Source organism: Poeciliopsis prolifica, unplaced genomic scaffold (genome assembly GCF_027474105.1).
Source record: "Poeciliopsis prolifica strain line A6 unplaced genomic scaffold, Auburn_PproV2 SCAFFOLD182, whole genome shotgun sequence".
Classification (NCBI taxonomy): domain Eukaryota; kingdom Metazoa; phylum Chordata; class Actinopteri; order Cyprinodontiformes; family Poeciliidae; genus Poeciliopsis; species Poeciliopsis prolifica.
Window position 1 is genome coordinate 212,624 of NW_026562557.1, and position 21,256 is coordinate 233,879.

The window sequence follows — 21,256 nt, forward strand, 5'->3', positions numbered from 1 at the left end:
TCGCTGGAAGAAGATGCTGTGCTAACGTCTCCCAGGCGGCTCAAATGTTCTGCGGATTCTTCCGTTATTATCGGATATTTTTGTATTAAAGTGAGGGTTTTACCTACAGATAGGTCGGTGTTCCACCTGAAAGTGTCTCCAGTGGATCTGAGGTGAGTTTGTGGATTATTCCTGTGCCTGTTAGTCGTGGAGCTAGCTGCTAACTGGGAGCTAGCTGGGAGCTAGCTGGCTGCTGATAAACACTGGCTGGTTCTGACTGACATTTGACAGAAATTATCATCTTAAAGCTGTCTGTGTTACAACTTTAGACAGACAACATAAAGGCTAAATGGCTCCGGTTCGGCTGGGCATGGCTCGGTTTATGGTTCTGCTGCAGAACCAAGATTCCACTGAATGAATGTCGTTCAGTTTCCAGGAACATTTTCTATAAAAATCAGACATTTCCAGGCATCAGGGTCATTTGGGAAGAAATCTGATCTTTTTCTGAGGGTTCTGGTTCTGCTCAGCTGAAGCAGAACCAGCTTCATCATCAGCTTCATCATCATCTTCATCATCAGCTTCATCATCAATCAGAACAAATTCAGTTTTCAGTCAATTTGAGCTTATTTTGGAGAAATGATTTTAAAATACTTTTTCAGCTGAATAACAATTTTTTTTAATATAATGTAAATATATTTTTTGTCAATTTAAGTTCAATTCACCAAAATGTAAACATATTTGAAAAACATTTTGACATATAAAAACATATTTTGTGAAATTTCTCATTTACGATCATTTAAATGATTACATTATATATCAGGTTTATGAACAGAGTTTCACAGAAATGGATGTTTTTAAAAGCTTAATTTTATTTCTAGAGCATCAGAAGTTTTAGGATCAGTGACATTTGACACACGGTGCCTCTACTGCAGGGAAGGTGAACAAATACACCCTGGTCTATATTCTATCAAGTTTCTTCTTCCTGGAAGTTTCTGTTGTTATCTTAGGCAGGATGGAAAGAGAGGAAAGCCTTTGACTTGTGATGCATTTCTGTCCTAAAGATACAAATGTCCAGATATCTGACAACGAGGAGAAACAATCTGGAAGCCTTTCAGTGTCCAGCCAGGCCACATGAACGACCAGAACATTACAGTGAGGGAACGCACTTTAAAGTTTCTGGGTATTTAATAAAAACTCCTCAGGCTTAAAACTCCAAATGATTTTTGATTCAGCAGCAGAATTTTCACCGTGTGGTCGGTAATATTCAAACTTCACAACCAACATCATCTTGGGAGACTTTTCTGGACTTTCATATAAATACTAAAGCTGAGAAAAGTTCATAAAATCTGTCGTTCAGCCATGTTTGTTTCTGGGGACAGAAGGAAGCATTGCTGCTGTTTCAAGAAGACTGGGATCAAGATCTTGTGCTTTAGCTCCAGCTCTTCCCTTTGTCCTTGAAAAAACACGTCCAGCTGTCTCTGAAGACTGGAGCGTCCCACAGACTTGTTGTCTCATGCGGAGGTTCTGGATTGGTAAACAGACCGAACACCAGAGTCGCCGGTTCGGTGGGCAGCTTGGGGTAAAGTGCCTTGCCCCAGGACGCATCGACATGTGACAGGACTCGAACCCACAACAAGATGATTACCCTCTGGAGCCACAGAACCAAGAAGATGAGAACCCGGACGATCAGAACCGGACGATCAGAACCCGGACAATCAGAACCCGGACGATCAGAACCCGGACTGACGCGGTTCTAGAGGTAAGAGTGACTTTGGGTCATCAAGCTGTGAAGAACCGGACCAGAACCAGCAGCACCAGGACCGAAGCTTGGTTGGTCCTCTCATGGTTGATCAGATCTTGGCCACGCTGTGCCTCCCTTCCCAGAATGCACCTGTGATGGTGCCGGGCTCCATGGGAGGAGCTTCCTGCTTTCAGGTTTTCCTTCCTGTGTCTCAGCAGGAGCAGGAAGTGTTCTGGTTCTGTCTGCAGGTAAAGGTAGAGTTTCTGTCTGCTCCCCCGCCCCCAGCTTCACTCTCTCTCTCTCTCTCTGTCTCCTGACCTGGTCTCTCCGCAGGCACCCGCCATGTTCCCGTTCCGACAGCCGTCCGACTCGGACCTGCGGCCCGACCCTCGGCGCTACGGTTCTGGAGCGGAGGGGAACTTTTTCCGCCCCCCGCAGGAGTCTTTGTCGCCGGGCCCCGCCCCCCAGGACGGCGGCGTCCTGAGCCTGCTGAGCAGCTGTGGCCTGGAGCCGGAGGACCTGTCGGTGCTGGCCAAGCTTCCTGAGGACATCCTGACCGTGGAGTCGCTTCCTCAGATCCTCAAGCAGATCAAAGGCCAGAAAGCGCCGGCGCCCGGCTACCCCCCCCGCCCGGAGGAGCCGTTCCACCTGGGGACCACCAAGCCTCTAGCTGCCAGGCTGCCCTCTCCGCCACCCCCCTCCTCCTCATTCAAGGCCTTCGGCCCCGCCCCCAGGGACTGGGAGCAGCTCCGTCGCCAGCCGGTCCAGTACCCGCAGCCCGGCCGGACCGCTGGCAGGGTCAGCAGGCCTCCGGGTCGGGCAGGTCCCCCCACCACCGTCCTCTTCGTCAACCAGGCGGGCCGTGGACCAAGACCTCAGGCCACGCCCCCCGTCTACGGTAAGGACGGGTCCTATTTCATGGGGTCAGCGGGCAGAACCCGTCCCTCCCATTTCTCCGGGTCAGGTGATTTCAGGACGGCTCCTCCTCTTGAGGAGCGCCGCCACGACTCCGGGTCGTCCTTCAGTGGCCACGCCCCGCCCCGGGTTCCAGACCGGATCCTGAACCGGGGCCGCGACCCGGCCTCCGGCGCCATGCCCTCCAAGAAACAAGCTCTGGACTTCCATGGAACTTTGCCGCCGGCGTTCCCGTACTCCTGCTCGCTGTGTGACATCACCGTTCTGTCAGAGAAGGTAAGGTCACCTGTCTTCCTGCAGGCTGGGACTGCAGGTGAGTGGGGTGGCGTCCAGGGTCACCGGACGATCGCGGGAAGAGTCGGGTCAACTGCGAGATGGCTGATGACCTCACTTCCTGTTTGTGCTTCAGGTTTGGATTCAGCACGTCAACACGACTGGACACGCAGACGGGCAGCTCAACCTGCTGCAGCGGTGAGGAACACACACCTGTCTCAGCTGGTCACACACACCTGGTCTCACTCTGAAGCCGTCCCTTCGTCTCCTCTGCAGGTTTCCACGGTGGGACTGTCGCCTGGGAAGTCCTGGAAGGTCAGTGACTTTCATCACATTTACCAGATCCATTCCTCTGATCCAGTCCTGAGTTTCCTTCCCAGCGACTCGGTACATGTTCGTTGGGCTTCTGGGGGCCAAGAAAGGAGACCAAGCAGAACCTTGAACATCCCCCTGACCCACCCGGGGTCGGGTCAGGGGGCAGCAGCCCTGGTAGGAAGGCCCAGACTTCCCTCTCCCCTCCTGGTCCAACTCCTCCAGGTGAATCCCTGGGCGAGACACTTTACCCACCTGCTGGTGCTGGTCAGAGGACCCAAAGGATGCATGGCAGCTCTGCCAGTCAGATGGGCTACTATACAGTAGCTTGCCAACATCAGCATGTGAATGACTGAATAGGGTGTGAATCATTTTGATAAGGCAACATATCAGTACAAACCATCCACCTCTGCAGCTCACCAGCAGAGGGTGAAGAGCTTTGGAGTCCTCTATACTTGATGAACGCTTGCAGAGGGTCCACCTCCCAGGGTCAGAGTTCAGATTATCTGAATGCTTCACTGTGCGATCAGTGTGGGTTTGAAGCTGAACTGGGTCGGGTCGCATTAGAACCTGCTAACCTGATCATTTCTGTTGCCAAAGGGACGAGAACCAATCAAACCAAAGGAGAGATGGAGGAAATCCCGCCCCGCCGCCCCCCAGACCCAATCAGAACCGAGGTAAGTCCTCCCGGGGAGATGACTCTGGTTCTGGTTTGTGATGGTTCTAACGGGTCCATTGTGTTCAGCAGGTCCGCAGATGTCCAAGAAGCAGCAGAAGGTAAAAAGGTTCTGCTCAGGTCATCAGGAGGCCGCTGCTGCTGGGCCTGACTGTGTGTGTGTGTGTGTGTGTGTGTGTGTGTGTGTGTGTGTGTGTGTGTGTGTGTGTGTGTGTGTGTGTGTGTGTGTGTGTGTGTGTCTCAGGCATTAGATAAAGGGAAGGTTGTGTGTGCCAAGTTCCCCCCTCAAGCTGTGGACGAGGCGTCTCTCAGGAAACTCATCGAGCCGTTTGGAAAGGTCGGAAAAATCCTCATGTTTCCGTCTCTGGTGAGTCTTCATCTCACACACACACACACACACACACACACACACACACACACACACACACACACACACACACACACCACACACAGCCTCGGGGGTTAACCACCGCTGTGCTCCCCAGGCCTTCGTGGAGATGGGCTCCTCTGATCAGGCCAAGGACCTGGTGAAGTTCTACAGCAGTTCTGACCCGGAAGCCAAGAAGGTGAAAGTGGAGTTCAACATCTCCAACGCCTTCAGCTTCCTGCAGGTACAACACCTGAGAACACACACCTGAAGCGACCGAGCGGTTCTGACCCAGACTTGAACAGAACCGAGCTGGAGGCAGTGAAGAACTGAATCAGATCCATACTGTAGAGATTCCCCTTGGTTTCCATGCAAACAGGTTTGGGATCTTATTATTGGGTAAATGCTAATGTTGGCATTAGCAACAATTAGCATGTCATCTAAATTTGATGTTAAAGCTAAACTTAATGGAATGAATGGAATAAGTTAATGTTGGTCAAGTGCTAATGATGGTGTTTAGTGAATATTAGCAATTTAGCTAATTGTAGCTGTTGCATGACATCAATCAGCTCATTTGCATAATAATCATCACCATCATCATCCTAACCTAATAGCTAAAGCTAGCACACAGAATGGAGTAAATTCATGTTAGTCAATATGCTACATTTGAGCTCTTGGTAACTTAAGCATTTAAGATCATTTTAGCCTGGATGGCTAACATTGCTACATTTGAGCTAATTTTAACCTTAGAGCTCAAATGAACACATTTGATGGCTTTGGCTAATTAATAAACACACTACTGCTAGCCTACAGTTGTCATTAGTGCTTTACCTATCTTTAGCTCATTAGCTTATTGTAGCTAATAAGCTAATGAGCTGCTGCTAGCATGCTAGATGGAGCAACTTCACTTTATTACACCTGGTAGTTAGCAACCCATGACCTTTAGCATGTTAGCTGAAGGTTAGGTGGGTCAGAGTTCTTCAGTTCAGGAACCAGAACCTACCGGTGGACTAGGAGGAGCTGTAGAGGTCTGAGCGGTTTGGGCCGGCTGGTTCTGATGGTTCTGTGTCTCCTCAGAGCTCCCAGGTGGTGAGCTTCACTCCGGCGCCGAGCGGCAAGGACGGCCGGTCCGATCTGCTCGGCATCGCCAAGCGCTTCGGGGAGCTCTCTTCACGCTCTTCCTGCCCTCCAAGGTGAGTTCGGGTCCGAGGTCCGAAGAGCCTTTCCGTCCAAACGGGCGGCAGGGCCCGGTTCTGACGGGTTCTGGTTCTGGTCCAGGCCTTCGTAGAGATGAAGCTGTCAGCTGAGGCCCAGAAGCTGGTGGACTACTACTCGGCCAGCACCCTGCGGCTCAACGGCGCCAACATCCAGGTGGCTTTCTCCTCCGAGTACCGGACCCTGCTGTGAGTAGAACCCGCCCACAGCTGGTTCTGTACCAGCTCTCCATCACCGACCGTCTGGTTCTGATCCACAGGCGGGTTCCGTCGGCCCAGAAGTACGAAGACGAGCCGGCCAAGACCAAGGAGCCCAACAGAACCCGACGGTCCAGGACCCGGTCCAGGTCCAGAGACCGGTCCAGGTCCAGAGACCGGTCCAGGGGAGGACGGCGGAGACGGAGTGGTTTCTGGAGACAGGAAGAGACCAGAGACCAGAACCCGGTCCAGGTCCAGAGACCGGTCCAGGGGAGGACGGCGGAGACGGAGCGGTTCTGGAGACAGGAAGAGACCAGAGACCAGAACCAGAACCCGGTCCAGGTCCAGAGAACGACACGGAATCAGTTCGCCGGGGCAGAACCAGAACCAGGCGGAGGGAAAGCCCAAAGAACCACAGAACCCAGGTAAACAACCAGAACCGGTACCAACCGGACCTTATTCTGGTTAACATAGCAACCAGCAGAGCCCAAACATCCCATAATAGAGGACAGAACTGATCGGGTCTGATCGGGTTCTGATCGGTTCTGGTCTCTGCCAGAGTCCAGATCGGCTTCTGAACCCAGAGGGATGAAGGTGGTGATGATGATGAAGCCCAGCCTGTGGCTGAGGAAGAGGAGAACCAGCTGGGTGATGAAGATCAGTGAGTCGGGTCCGATCGGCAGCAGAACTCTGCCGGACCGCCGAGCGTCTGCTGACCCAAAGTCCTGCCGTCTCCAGGTTTGACAGCGACATCGAGGGCATGGAGGTCATCGCCGAGGACGGACAGAACCTGGACGAGGAGGACGAGGAGGAACCGGAACCAGAGGAGGAACCGGAACCAGAGGAGGAACCGGAACCAGAGGAGGAACCGGAACCACCTGCAGGGAAAGTTCTGTGGAGGGAAAAACTGAAACCAGGAAATGATTTTCCAGATGGAGAAGAGGTGGAGAAGACCGGAGCTGAGGAAGAGGAGGAGGTAAAACACCTGATGGTTCTGGTTCTGTTGGACCAGAACCACATATGGGATTCAGTTACCATGGCGACGTGGTTGAGTTCTACATGACAATGTCACCAGGTGACCTTTGACCCATCCAATCATTAACAGAACAGATCAACGTTCCAGAGTTACAGATCCACAGTAATAGCTCTGGAGCAGATCTAGATTTAGCTCTAGAGCCAGAAAATCAAATTACGTTTAATAAAAAATGAGCCAAATATTAAATGATCAGATTCCAAAAGCCAACAGTGAATAAAAACCAACATGGAGTTTCAGCTGCAGCCATTTCATTCCTCCTTTACAGCTGCAGCTCTAGATCTGCAGCTCTAGATCTGCAGCTCTAGATCCAGGCAGAACAGCTTTAGTCCCTGCAGCTGTAAACCAGTTGACCTCTGACCTGAGAGATGATTGCAGTGGGCGTTCTGCCTTCTAATGTCTCGGATCAGAGAAACTGGTCCAGCCGTTTCTCTTGTGGCATCGATACCTGATTGATTTCTGATCGATCGATAACTGGTCAATACGGAATCAGGTTTAAACTTGAGCTGATCACCAGTAACAGGAACATTGATTATTATGGTCTGGACTCCAGTGAATCGTTGCTGAACGCGACCCGTTTAGCTGGTTCTGGTTCAGGTTGACGTTCTCTTCCTCCCCAAACAGGAAGTAGAATTCCCGGTGGATCTGGAGAGCTGCATCACTCTGGATGAGGTGAAGACGGACGACGAAGGTAAGCAGAACCTTCAGGACGACTCGGTTCTGTTTGGGTTCTTGACGACGTTCTGGTCCGTTCCAGATGAAGCTCCACCTGCCGACGGTCGCTGCAAGGAGGACGGGAAGACGGGTTCTGCAGAATCCGGGCCGGAACCGACTGGAGACAATGAAGGTCCTGGTTCCGTCTCCAAAACCCAGGAGGAACCAGAACCAGACAGATCCGGTCCAGAGCCCGAGACCCAGACCCAATCCAGGAAGTCATCTGGAGACGATGGTACCAGAACCGCTCCAGAACCTGGTCCTGAAGAACGAAAAGCAATTCCTGAGAACGACGACGTTCCTCTGAAGACACTCAGGACAGAGAACGGATCAGAACCGGATCAGAACCGGAGCACGACCGAACCAGAGGCTGACGAAGAGAAAAAGCAGCAAATGAAGACCGATGAACAGAACCCAGGAGAACCAGAACCACGTGAACAGGTAGGACCGCTGAGCAGGTCCGGTCTCTGACCCGTCCTCAGGGTTCTGTTCGGGTCGGATTCTGAAGCCAAGCCGGGCTGCTCCGGTGACCCGGTCCGGATTGTTTCGGACCGGGCCGATGTTCTGCTCGGAGCAGAACCGGATCAGTTTGGTGATTCATTTATTTCAGCGTCACGTGACGGACAGGAAGTTCTGCTGGCGAAACAGGAAGTGGCTGTCGGTGCGTTCAATGACTGAACTGGTTTTAATGGAAACGCAGCTGTTGCAGACAGGAAGTGACACGTTAAACTGAATGCAGTCAAATTGTTTTCAGATCAGGGATCAATATTGTAGCTCTGCTGATTATTTGAACGTTTGGACCAATCGGTGACCGCCTCTGTTTCCAGGAGTCTGAAGCGCCGCCAGCAGAGGGCGCCACTGAGCCGCAGAAACCCGTCGGTAAGCGTCACGCCTGAACCGATTCCTCGTTTTACTTCGAGTCCAATCAGAAACATTTGGGTCGACGATCAGAACCCCGACGCCGCGGTGCGTTCGCTGACCCCTCAGCATTCTGTGTGTTCAGGAGCGGAGTTCGTTCGTCCCGTCGTCGGTTACTTCTGCAACCTGTGTGAGCTGATCTTCATCGATGAAGACGAAGCCAAGCTGCAGCACTGCGCCACGCCGGCCCACTACAGGAAGTACCAGGTCGCCATGGACACCAGCAGCCCAATTAGCAGTACGCTACGCGCTACGCTAGCTAACGTGTCGTCTGTCTGTTGCAGGAGAAAACTGGCAACGATCCACGGACGAGCTGAGTTACGGATCAGAACCGTTCGCTTCCTGCTGCTGTAAATGTTAGTTTGAAATAAAGCAAGTTTGATTCTGAGGAACCAGTTTATTGTGTAAATGTTCTGAACGGCAGATCCACATCCAGACGGTCCTGACCCGGTTCGTTCTGAAGGGTCGACAAACATCGAAAACATAAAAACAAAAAACATGAAACTCTTCTGCAGCTGTTTTCAGGCCGCCGTCTTCTCCAGCTTCTTCTTCTGTGCTTTGGCCCGTTCCTTCTCCAGATGTTTCTGGAAGGACAGAGAAACGGCCACAGAACCTTACAGAACCACCAGAACCAGCACTTGGAAGCAAAAACATGAGCTATTCTGAGCTGAAACTTCTGGAACCAAGAACTGATGAAACAGGAAGTGGCCCTTCAAAATAAGACAAGTTGAAGTTTAATGTTGACTTTTAGCACAGACGTCCTGTGACTAGTGAGGGACTCTGGGTAATGTGACCAGGAAGCCGACTGGCTAAATGTTTCCTCAGGTCACCTGGCAGGTAAATAAGGTGATTTTTCTAATTCTTCTGATTCGTCAGTTAAGCTCATTCAATTTCTGCGGATCAATATAGCTTTCATTTTAAAAAATCTAACGTTATCTTTGTTCCAGTCACTTTTCATTTAGCCACCATTTTATTGTCTTGTTTGTAAAATGGAAAATCCCTTCAGTGTTGAAGGGATTCGGTCACCGAATTCCAACAAGCCGGTCGGAACCAACAGGCTCCAGGAATTCAGATCCGACTCAGGATTTAGGTACGGAACCAGATTGGAGCCAAACCAACCGAGTTGCAGGTCCAGGTTGCACACACCTGGACCAGGTTGCACACACCTGGACCAGGTTGCACACACCTGGACCAGGTTGCACACACCTGGACCAGGTTGCACACACCTGGACCAGGTTGCACAGACCTGGACCAGGTTGCACACACCTGGACCAGGTTGCACAGACCTGGACCAGGTTGCACAGACCTGGACCAGGTTGCACACACCTGGACCAGGTTGCACACACCTGGACCAGGTTGCACACACCTGGACCAGGTTGCACACACCTGGACCAGGTTGCACACACCTGGACCAGAAACCCTTTGGGTTTCTGAAGCTTTGATCTCGGCTTCAATCAAGTCACATTTCATGACTGATGGATTAGTTTGTAGCAAACATTTGTGAAACTGAAGATCCTGAAAATAAATAAAAAACTAATTTTGTATCAATAAGCAAGAAAATTCATGATATCTTTGTATATCCCCAATTCAGAGCTGTGCCAGTGGGTGGCGCTATTCAAAACCTGTAGATATTAGTTACATCCGGTATAATACATAACTTCAACAACACAAGCGGGTGTGGTTCTGTGGGCCGAACCGGGCCGAACCGGGCCGCTCACCTGCAGCTTGTGGTAGTGCGCCTGGCTGCTGCAGTGCGCCTTCTTGGCCTTTTCCTCGTTGGAGTAAAACAGGAAGCAGAGGCGGCAGTAGAATCCCATCTTCACATGCTCCACGCCTGCACAGCCAATCACAGCGCACCGTTCTAACCGCGGGTCTGTAACCATGGAAGCAGCTTCAGGGCACTTACCGAGGGGCGTGTCGGGGTCGTAGGGCGGGAGAGACGCCAGGCTGGGCTCGGCAGGGGGCGGGGCCTCTGTCTGCCCGTTCTGATTGGTCGACGTCTCCATCTGCTCCTGCACAACAAAGTGAAGCTGGTGAAACGGGTCGGAGGTTCTGGTCGGGTCCAGATGATCCAAAGACCCCTGATCCGCTTCTTACTCATTTTCCTGCTTGTGGCTCAATGTTGGCCGAGAATCCGCTTCAAGGATTTTCAAAATAAAAGATCCACAGGATCTAAGGGGCGTCATTAGATAATCGATCGCTTCCATCTAATGACGCGTTGATTGATCATTGGTTGTACGTCAATGAATTGTTTGCATCCCCAGTCAGAACCCGGGTCCGACGTGCAACCGGGTCAGAACCGGTCGGAGGACAACCAGGACTTCAGAGTGACCAACAGAAACAAGTCCGGATCACAGACAGCCGGTTCTGGTTCGTTACCGGGTCAGAACTCACCTCTGGTTTTGTATCGTCTGAACTTTCTGGAAGTTTCTCTGCAGAGTCTTTGTCCAAGGTGGAACCTTTGGTGATGTCACAGCTTGGCCCCGCCTCCTGCTCTTCCTGCTCTTCCTCCTCCGTCTCCTCGGCCTTGGCCTCTTTCTCCTCCTCATCCTCCTCTTCCTCGCGTTCCTCCTCTTCCTCCTGTTTCTGCTTCTTGGCCGGTGGCTCCTCGGCGCCGCGACCGCTCCACTCCGGACTCTTGTCCCTCTTGGACGGCGCCGGATACTGATGGCTGGAAGAGACGAGCTGCAGTGACTCGGGGCCCCTGGTACTCGGGGCCCCTGGTACTCGGGGCCCCTGGTAATCGGGGCCCCTGGTACTCGGGGCCCCTGGTACTCGGGGCCCCTGGTACTCGGGGGCCCTGGTACTCGGGGCCCCTGGTACTCGGGGCCCCTGGTACTCGGGGGCCCTGGTACTCGGGGCCCCTGGTACTCGGGGCCCCTGGTACTCGGGGCCCCTGGTAATCGGGGCCCCTGGTACTCGGGGCCCCTGGTACTCAGGGTACTCGGGGCCCCTGGTAATCGGGGCCCCTGGTACTCGGGGCCCCTGGTACTCAGGGTACTCGGGGCCCCTGGTACTCAGGGTACTCGGGGCCCCTGGTAATCGGGGCCCCTGGTACTCGGGGCCCCTGGTACTCAGGGTACTCGGGGCCCCTGGTACTCGGGGCCCCTGGTACTCAGGGTACTCGGGGCCCCTGGTAATCGGGGCCCCTGGTACTCGGGGCCCCTGGTACTCGGGGCCCCTGGTACTCGGGGCCCCTGGACTGGTCGTGGGGCCCCTCACCCGTGCTTCAGCTGCTTGTACTTGCGGCTCACGTAGACGGTCAGCCGCTTGCCGTGGAACTTGAGCTGCTTCCCTTTGCAGGCTTCGGCCATTTTCTCTGCAGCTTCGGGTTTCTCCATCTCGATGAAGCACTGCAAGCAGAACCACAACGGTCAGACAGCCGGAACCGGGACCGGGACCGGGACCGGGCCGGTACCTCTCTCTTGATCCGATGCAGGAAGTACTTCCGGATCTTTCCGTACGGCTCGGCCAGCGCCAGAATCTCCTCGTCGGAGAAGCGGATGTTGGGAATCTGGCCGATGTAGACGACTCTGCCGGATCCGCACTGAGGGGGAGGAAGATCACCATCATCATCACCTTCACCAGGTTCTAAACCGGCGACTCGGTCGGATCCACAGCCGGTCCGACGTGGCGGCTCGTCTCTCTCGTTTGTGTAGTTTTAATCGTGTTTGGCGTGTAACCACAGCAACAGGGAACTGCTGTACTTTTATTCAGGTTTTTTTGCAGCTTCTATTGTCTGGAAAACCTGAGCATCTTCACTGCACTGTCTTTGGTCAGGGGTGGATTCTGATACGCTGCAACACAGACCGACCCAACAGGGCAGCTACAGAGGCTCCGCCCCCTGGAGAACAGAACCTCATATATAAAGTTTTATTGACACGTCAAGTTTCATCTAAAGGGTCAAAATGACAAACAAAGAGCTGATGGAAACATCCAGATACACAGAGGGGCCAGGAAACCACAGAAGAAGAGCTGGAGGACTGGCCAGGAACCACAGAAGAAGAGCTGGAGGACTGGCCAGGAAACCACAGAAGAAGAGCTGGAGGACTGGCCAGGAAACCACAGAAGAAGAGCTGGAGGACTGGCCAGGAAACCACAGAAGAAGAGCTGGAGGACTAGCCAGGAAACCACAGAAGAAGAGCTGGAGGACTGGCCAGGAAACCAGAAGAAGAGCTGGAGGACTGGCCAGGAAACCACAGAAGAAGAGGACTGACCTGGATGGTGGGGTAGCTCAAGGAGTGAGTGATCCTGACAGGCCGGCCGCAAACCGTCGCCGTCACGTTGCCGTTGTAGAACTTCGCCATGTTGACGGCTTCTGCCTCCGTCTCAAACTGGATGTAGGCCTGAGGAAGAGGAGGAGGAAGAGCAGCAGAAGCATTTAAAGTTGCTGACTCCGCCCTCTCCTTCAGACGGTTGGATATCTGATTTTATGTGGAGCGTTGCTGCCACCTACTGCAGCTTTAGAGAACTGTGCTTTTATTCAGCTAGCAGCAGGTTTGCTAGCTAGCAGCAGGTTTGCTAGCTAGCAGCAGGTTTGCTAGCTAGCAGCAGGTTTGCTAGCTAGCAGCAGGTTTGCTAGCTAGCAGCAGGTTTGCTAGCTAGCAGCAGGTTTGCTAGCAGCAGCTAACAGACATTTATGCTAAAGAAGCATTAAGAAACAGTTTATACGTCAAATGAGCGTTTGTGTTTGCATGTGTCAGAAAGAGTAACTGAATTTATGTTTACTTGAATTAGTTTTGGAAAACCTGAATACTGTGGAAGCTTTGATTGTTATGCAATAAGCTAACCAGCAGGAGCAAAGCTTAAGTTAGACCAACATGTTGCTATGTCATGCTAGTCATTTATCCTGACTCCAGTGACAGAGTTAGGTTCTTGTTGTTCTGATCGTTATGAATATAAAACTTTTAGCTGCTCATTCTGAGTCGTTTTCCATGAAAATGAAGGAAGAAGAAATGAATGGTGGTGGTTAGCTTCGGCACCACAGCAAAACCTCACGGCCACGATAAAACCACTGAAATCATTTCAAAAGATATACTGCTGCTTTCATTCCATCATTAAGCTTTAAGGAAATATGTGTCAGAATCCGAGATGCAGTGCTGCTATAACGCCGGCGCCATCTGGTGGCGCGATCAGTGTAAGTCAAACCGTAAATGAGGCTGAACGCAGAATCAGAGGAAGCTGTGAAGATTTCAGAGAAGTTTTGATCAGTTTATCTGCAGATTAGGAGGAAGGAGTGATGAAGAGGATAAGCTGCTTCTCCTGAGCGACTGCAGCCATATTTATTATTTACTGATCCATGAAGTTCAGGAAGCTACGATGACTTCAACATTTAGATGGTGAAGAGTTGGAGCTGAAAATACCTATGAATATAATAATAATCATTCATCTTTAATTCATATAATCCAGCTACTGTAAAGTGCCTGAGTTCCAACATATGAATGTTCTGATCATTCCTCACATATCCACATCTTCAGTTTGATTTTCTACTTCTGATAACTGCGGAATATTTCTCTGTTTTAACCTTGTTCATATGGAGCCGTTGCAGCGCAGCGTTGTGCAGTAGATCCCACCCCAACTTCCTGCTGGAGGCCAAAAGCTGCTGGCTAACGATGCCTTGCATTGGTAGCTGATATGCACCAGTATATTATAAGCCTGGCGGGCCACCAGGCTTTAGCTGTGCCTCCACCAAGCTAAGCATGTCTTATTTTGTCACCGGCCAATCAGAACACAGACATGAACTTTATCAGCGCAGACAGAGCCGGCGCTGGGCAGCGAGTTGAGATGGAAACGACCCACATCATTCTTTGTTCACAAATATAAATCATTCTCAGCTGCTCAACACTCTGAAAGCCACTACAAGTTATTCCTGCGGTTCACATAGAGCAACGCTGTAACATAACCACTATGTTTGTTTTTCTCAGTAAATATAATAAATGTTAAAAATGCCAAGCTGTCTAGTGGAACAGTTGTGGATTTCATTATAAATAAACATAAGAAAAAAAAATGTCGAAGTTCCACTGTTAAAAAAACTGATGTTGGGTAAATCATGTTTGGGGCCAGGTGTGTGGGAATTAGAGATAAAAAGGGGGCGTGTGCGCCAGAAGGCGCGGCGCAATCTGTAAGAAAGACGCTCATGTGTCGATCTGTGCAGCGGGAGTTTTGGCCTTATCCTTATTGTCTGTTTAATCCAAAGAAAAGCAACAAAAAGATAAAACATGGATTAAGGTTCGATTAAGGTTCGTCCCAGCGCCACAGATCGGGCCCGGAAGCCTGGACCGGAGGGTGCACCGAGGGAACGCCGCCTGGTGCAGAAGGACGACGACAGTCCATGGAGGAAACCACCGGGGGGAAAAGGGACGCTCCCGGTGAGATCTGGACTTTATTTCTTTTGGGTTTTTTTTGGGTGGTACCACTCTTCTTTTTCTCATCTTTTTTGGGGTTCATTTTTGACGTTTTGGATTTTTCTTGGGGAAGAAGACGGGGATTAATACGGAGCGACGCTTCCAGGTCGTGGTTAGATTTGGAAGTATGGGACTCCTTATGGACAAAAATATAAAAAAGGAACAGGACTTTTGGGATTTTCTATTTTTTAAGTGTGGTTTGTGAATCGGCCTGACAAGGCAAATCAGACTCTTGATATTTGGGGGGTTTTGATGTTGATTTAGGTTGATTAACTATTCAAATTTTGGGTTTCTGAATAAATTATTTCTGGTGCAAACCTTTAATTTCATACTGAGTGGGTGAACATTTGTTTTTTATCAAACTGATTCTGGTAACACTTTTAACCTTTACCTGGAACAAGATCCCCCTTGTGTTTTCTTTGTGAGTTGCTTTAATCAAGCCGAATATTACAACGCGGCGGATTTAAACTCTGACCTTGATGTGTAAGAGTCTAAGTTTGCCAAAGAGACGCAATTCCTCAAAGGAGTGATGTAAATATTCGTACAGGCCTCTTTGTGTCCGGTCAGGGTTAGCTGCGGCAGAGCTGCGGCAGAGCTGCAGCAGAGCTGCGGCAGAGCTGCGGCAGCTCTTTAGAAATCGGCTTTAGATGCATCAATATAAACTGATCTTTGTGGAGCAAATCTGCTCCCCCACTGAAACGCTCAGAGCAAAATAAAATAAAATAAAAATAAAAAAATTAAAAAAAACAGATTTTTTCTTTAATTATTATTTTCATAAAAACAAAAACAACCAACACTTAGCCTGGCGGGAGGATTGTAAAGCATGGCGGGCCGCCAGGCTTATCATACACTGATTAGTTAACGGTTCCACTGCAGCTAAGCATAGAAAGGAAAACTAAAGTATTTACAGTCAGGTTTCACACCTTTATCACCATGGAGATGACTTATTTATCTTATTCAGCACAAACTGCTGCACAGAATCTGAGCACAGCAGAAACCCGGAGCGGATTCCGATCCGGAGCGGATTCCGATCCCGGAGCGGATTCCGATCCCGGAGCGGATTCCGATCCCGGAGCAGATTCCGATCCCGGAGCGGATTCCGATCCGGAGCGGACTCCGATCCCGGAGCGGATTCCGATCCGGAGCGGACTCCGATCCCGGAGCGGATTCCGATCCCGGAGCGGAGTGTGAACCAGCAGCGGGCGGGCGTCCCTACCTCGGTCTCAGATCCAGAACCAGATGTTTGACCACCTTCCCGAACGGCTTGGCGAGCGCCAGCATCTCGTTGCGGTAGTTGTAGCCGCGCCTGAAGCCCAGGATGTTGACCACCCTCATGCCCTGGAGGGAAACAGGAAACAGTTGACCTCAGACAGGAAGGGGGCGCTGTGGGGTCGCGGGACAGCAAGAGTTCGAACCAGGCGTACCCCTTTTCTCGTGTTGTCTGCAGAAAAGAAGGAGGACAGGAAGAAAAAGCCAAACATCAGCTCTAATCCGATTGGCTGCTGAAACGCCTCAGTGACCTGATCACCAACCGATGCCGTCGTCGCTCTCGTCGCCGTCGTCTTCGTCCAACTCGTCCAGGGTCACAAAGTCTTCCATGTTTTCCAGGAAGCTCTGGTCAAACTGGAACCACGAGAATCCAGATCAGAACCGGCTGGTCCGACCCAACAGAACCTCCACCCCGCCTCACCTCCTCTCCATCGTCTGGTGCTTCAGCGCTGTCTTCTTCTTTGGTTTCTGGATCCTCTGCAGAACCTCCAGCCTCCTTCTTAGCCCCGTCCTCTGTGATGTCATCATCACTAGAATCCTGGTCAGAGCAATGATGTAATTTAGGGCTGTTGTAAACCAATATTTTAGAAATCGAGTAAACTATCGATTATTCTTACGATTGAGTAATCAGATAAAAAAGATGAAATGAAACATTGGTAAATCTAACAAAACAGCAGTATTACTATCACATTCAATATCAGACCAATTTTTCACAGTGGAGCTTCCTAACTGAACGGGTTCAGATCCTGAATTCATCTTTTGTCTGTTTTCCAGTTTGTCCTCGTCCAACAGAAACTGTTTTTAGCTGATCTGACTAAAATCCAAGAGCTGGATTTCCTCTCCACTTTTAAAAAGTCCAGTTTCCTGCATTAGCATCACTTTTCATAGAGGTTCATCTCAGGCTGTTGTCAGAGAGTCTTCCACAGCGAATGAACTACGACTTCACATCCCAGTCCACTTGTGAGTACTAGTGGACTCATATGTGGACTAGATTTCATCCATTACAGGAAAGATTGCTTTCCTGTAATCTAGAAAATTAATAACAGCTCACTTTCTAAATTAACCTGAAGAAAAGTGATACAAAACTCTGAAAGTATATTCAATTTAATGATAAAAAGGCAGGTCCACAAATACAAATTCGCTTATTAAAAACAATTATATACTCCATCTTAGTTTCTGTATTCATCTTCAGTCAGTTTAATAGCTGAACTTTGACCTTGCCCAGACATTTATAGCTCCTGTGTTCATGTTAGCGACGGCATTTGACACCTTCATTCATCATACACAGAAACATCTGCCAGGTGTGTGACGCCATGGCGGCGCGCTCCGCCACCGTGGAGGGAAGAAGTTTATGTTAGTCAGCATTCTTGTGATTCTCCCTATGCTAGTAATATTTTAATAGCTAAGCATAGCATTGATGCTAATGTTTAGCATCAGAACACTGGGTTCCAACAGACAGACCCACTTTGGTGGGACCTGTTCACACTTCTTCCTCACCTCCTCCTGGTGTCTCTCCTCCTGCTCTTCCTTCTCAGGCTCTGCTCTCTCTGACTCCTGATCTGAGACTCCTCCTGCTCCCTCCTCTTCTTCGCCTCTCTTCTTCTCTGATGGTTCTTCTTCTTTGCTCTCCACCGCTGCAGATTTCTCCTTGTCGTCCTTCTTCTTCTTTTCCTCTCTGCTCCTGGAGGAGGTCTCCCTGGAGGTCCTGGAGGGCGTCCGACCGGCTGGTCCTCCGACTCGGAGCATCTTTCTCCTCCTGCCTGTGGCTCACACTGACAAACAGAGTCAGGACGCAGAAGCGCCACTTTCAGGACAGGAGGTCGGCCTGCTTTACTCACTTCAGGGTTTTGTACTTGGTGCAGATGTTGAGGCGGATCAGCCGTCCTTTGATGATGAGCGGGTTCATGCTGTAGTACTTCACCAGCATCTCTGCGTCCTCCATGGTTCCCAGCTGGACGAAACGCCTGAAAGCAACATGGCGGTTCAGTGGAGTCACAGAGCGAACAGATTGTGGACCGGCGCCAATTACTGGCAGATAATTCACTTTAAAAATCTTTACTACAATAATATTAGCATTAGCATGCTAACCCCCTTCACATTTTCTGTCAGCCACTAGAATTTCTGGATGAGAGCCATTTTTCAAAATAGCCATCATTTTTGAGCCTTTTAAACAATTATTGTTATAAATGTTCCCCATCTTTGAATTAGCTTTTCGTCTCACGGTTTCCTCTCGGTCGTCATGTTGATACAACTTTAAAATGCCGCAGAATCAGAAACTGAGGACTTTATTGTTCGCAAGTCTTAATGGTTAGCGTTAGCTTGTAGTCATTTTTTGTGCTTAGCAGCTTATCAAATCATTTTATATGGTTAGCGGTTTAGTATTAACAGAGCTAAGATTCTTGTTTAGCTAATTGGTGAACAAGAATGGAAACGATCCAGCGGCTCGTTTCCATTCGGCTCCATTCAACTCGCTTTTCCACCGGTTTTTTCGGGGCTGGCCGGAAAAAACCGGCTCTTGTGTTCATGTTAGCGGCGGCATTTGACACCTTCATGCAGGACGAACCAGGAAGCTCTGCAGTTTACCCACATCTGAAAACACATTAGGAATGAATTCGGACACTATGAAGCTGTTTGCAACACCCTGACTGACATTAATGCATTTATATTCGGCACTATTACAAGTTTTATAGTAGTTTAATACAAAGAACATCGTTAGCTCACCTGCACCGTCTGAGCCACCTGCTTTCCTCCTGCAAGGCAGAGATCAGCTGCCGCGCATTTTCTTCAAGTCTCAGAAAAATCACAATCAGCCTATGAAACAGTAGCTCAGCTTTTTCTTCTTCTTCTTTTGTCTCAGAAAAACAACAACTGGCGTTCGGTCGCATGGTAACGAAGGAGTTGGCGCCTGCAGGCGGGGCGCATACCCCCACCGCCAGCAGGCGGCACCCTGCCGCAGAGCCGAGTCGGCCGGGGGAAACGCGGTCACTCCGCAGTGAAGCCGGGCCGAGCTGCTGACGTAGACCCGGTGGAAAAGGAGCATAACGTTCTGGTTCGCTGTGCCTAAACATGTTTTCTACACCAGTTATACTCGTATTCATCAACAATAAATAATGGCAAAATTAGTGCAAAAGTACATTTTCCTTGATAACCATGGTGGCCATCTTAAATTGTTTCAGCCACTGACTGTTTTTTCTTTTTATCATTAAAATTCTTTTCCAAACAATAAAATTCTACAGACCAAAATGTCTACGGAGGAGCTGAATAAAAGCCGACAGTTTCAGGAGGAACACCCGGACCTCAGCTGAAGCTCCGCCCCTCTTTCGTCCCGAGGCGGTTCTGATGGGTTTACCTGGTCAGTGAGGAACAGGTGCTTATCCACGGTGCCGAAGCGTCTGGCGATGGTCAGCAGCTCCTTCTTCTGCTCGTCGTCTTTGGGCAGGTTGGCAAAGAACACCACCTTGCTGCCATGGCCGACCACGTCCCTGGAGGGCCGGTCCGCCGCTGGGTCCGCGCCCCGGTGGGACTTCTGCACACAGAACAGGCATGAGTCCGGTTCCAGCGATTCCTGCGGTCCACGTGCCCGGCGGCGGCGGCGTCACCTCGATGACCATGAGCCTCTGGGACAGGTAGAAGGTGACGGGCTTCCCGTACAGCTTGGTGGGATGCTGCTTGTAGAAGGCCACCATGTTGGCCGCCGCTTCGTGGCTCTCCATCTCCAGGAAGGCCTGAGGGGCGAAACGCAGCGCTGTCAACCGGGCCGGGCCGGGCCGGGCCTGGCCGGGCCGGGCCGGGGCCTCTGTGGTACCTTGTTGGACAGGATGAGGTGCTCCCGCAGGCGGCCGAACGTCTCAGTGAAGGCGAACAGCGTCTTGTTGCTGAGAGGCTTCCTGTCGTACTTCACCACCACCACCCTGCTGCGGAGCTGAGGACGACACCAGAACCGTCAGACGGAGCCGGAACGGAACCGGGGCGGACGCTGGAGGTCCGACTCACCGTGTTCTGGCCCATGGAGAGTTCGGAGCGGCCGCGGCCTCCTGCAGACAAACAGAACCGGTCAGAACCGAGGAGACGGGACCAGACCAGCTTCCCGCCAGGACGTCTCACCCCAGCCGGACGACATCCCGCCTAGCGGCCCAGAGGACATGGGCGGCGGTCCCAGCAGGCCCGCAGACAGGTTGGGGCCGTCCCTGCGACCCAATAACAGCCAGACGTTACCGACTTGGACTAGGACACTGGGAAAGTGGAGTCTGTGTGTGTGTGAGAGACCTACCTCCTGCCAGGCTCCCAGTCTGGATACCTGAAACAACACAACAGCCATCAGAGACCATCACAGCTCCCAGTTCCCCCTCCAAACCCGTCAGACTGCTCCAGGCATCACCGTGGCAAAAGCCTCTCTGTACTTGATGCTTTCTGTTTGTGTGAGTTTCTGCTGAGGGCCAATAGAGGACATTTCTAATCTATCCATGCACCTTTTGAGAAATCAATAGATTTGAATGAAGTTGTTGTTAACAGCAGCGTCTTAAAGGGCCAGTATGATGGATTTCCCTGCTACATCGTGTCCAATTACATCATAATCCAGTAACTATATCACCTTCAGTTGTTATATATATATGATTTAAAAAGAATTTGACTTCCTGTCTCTTTAAAAACGCCTGTTGTTTCTGAAGCTCTGCCTCCAGGAAGTCATCCAACATGGCTCCTCTATTAACCCTTTGAGGTTTTTACAGAGCAGCAGCTCCTATAACAAGCTCAGCAGGTATTTGCTAATTGCTGCTGGCTAGTCTGGAGAGGCTGTGCCTCGAAGGTGGGGCTGGGTCCGCCCAGGCATTCAGCAGCTGAATTAAAGGACGTGTCAAGCATGAAAGAATCAGAGCAACACTGCAGAAAAAAACACAACGGAAAGATCAAAAAGTTGGTTTTATCTGACACCGGCCCTTTAAACACCAATTTGACCTTCATATTCCCCTAGCATTAGCATCAATGCTAAAGCTCTGCCTGTTATTAATCAGTCTCTACAGGAAGTTGCACATTCATGTCAACTAGAATCACCACACAGAGGGGAACTTAGTCGGCCACCAGCTGTGCAAGTTCTCCCAGGTAAAAACACGAGAGGCTGAAGTTGACGTCGCAGGTCAGGGGTCACGAACCAGTTCAGCATCAAGAGCCAAATTCAGCTCATCGACACCAGAAAGAGCCGCACAGCAATTTCAGGATTAGCTTCATATGGCACTGAAAGTTATTCC

The 21,256-nt window shown here is 50.7% G+C and overlaps 1 protein-coding gene and 1 pseudogene across 1 annotated transcript in view; one reads left to right on the plus strand and one right to left on the minus strand.

The window, feature by feature from the left end:
- Window positions 1-8,736, plus strand: LOC129356631 (matrin-3-like; annotated as a pseudogene).
- LOC129356638 (matrin-3-like) overlaps window positions 8,732-21,256 on the minus strand; it is a 19,969-nt gene continuing 7,444 nt past the window's right edge. Inside the window, 21 exon segments of the mRNA XM_055026220.1 lie at window positions 8,732-8,924; window positions 10,059-10,174; window positions 10,247-10,352; window positions 10,735-11,011; window positions 11,563-11,693; window positions 11,759-11,887; window positions 12,558-12,764; window positions 15,734-15,893; window positions 15,961-16,082; window positions 16,169-16,185; window positions 16,277-16,367; window positions 16,435-16,551; window positions 17,511-17,723; window positions 17,725-17,785; window positions 17,852-17,975; window positions 19,362-19,539; window positions 19,613-19,738; window positions 19,819-19,935; window positions 20,007-20,047; window positions 20,118-20,200; window positions 20,284-20,310. Coding sequence (XP_054882195.1) covers window positions 8,862-8,924; window positions 10,059-10,174; window positions 10,247-10,352; window positions 10,735-11,011; window positions 11,563-11,693; window positions 11,759-11,887; window positions 12,558-12,764; window positions 15,734-15,893; window positions 15,961-16,082; window positions 16,169-16,185; window positions 16,277-16,367; window positions 16,435-16,551; window positions 17,511-17,723; window positions 17,725-17,785; window positions 17,852-17,975; window positions 19,362-19,539; window positions 19,613-19,738; window positions 19,819-19,935; window positions 20,007-20,047; window positions 20,118-20,200; window positions 20,284-20,310 — 2,506 coding nt within the window. The 3' untranslated portion in view covers window positions 8,732-8,861.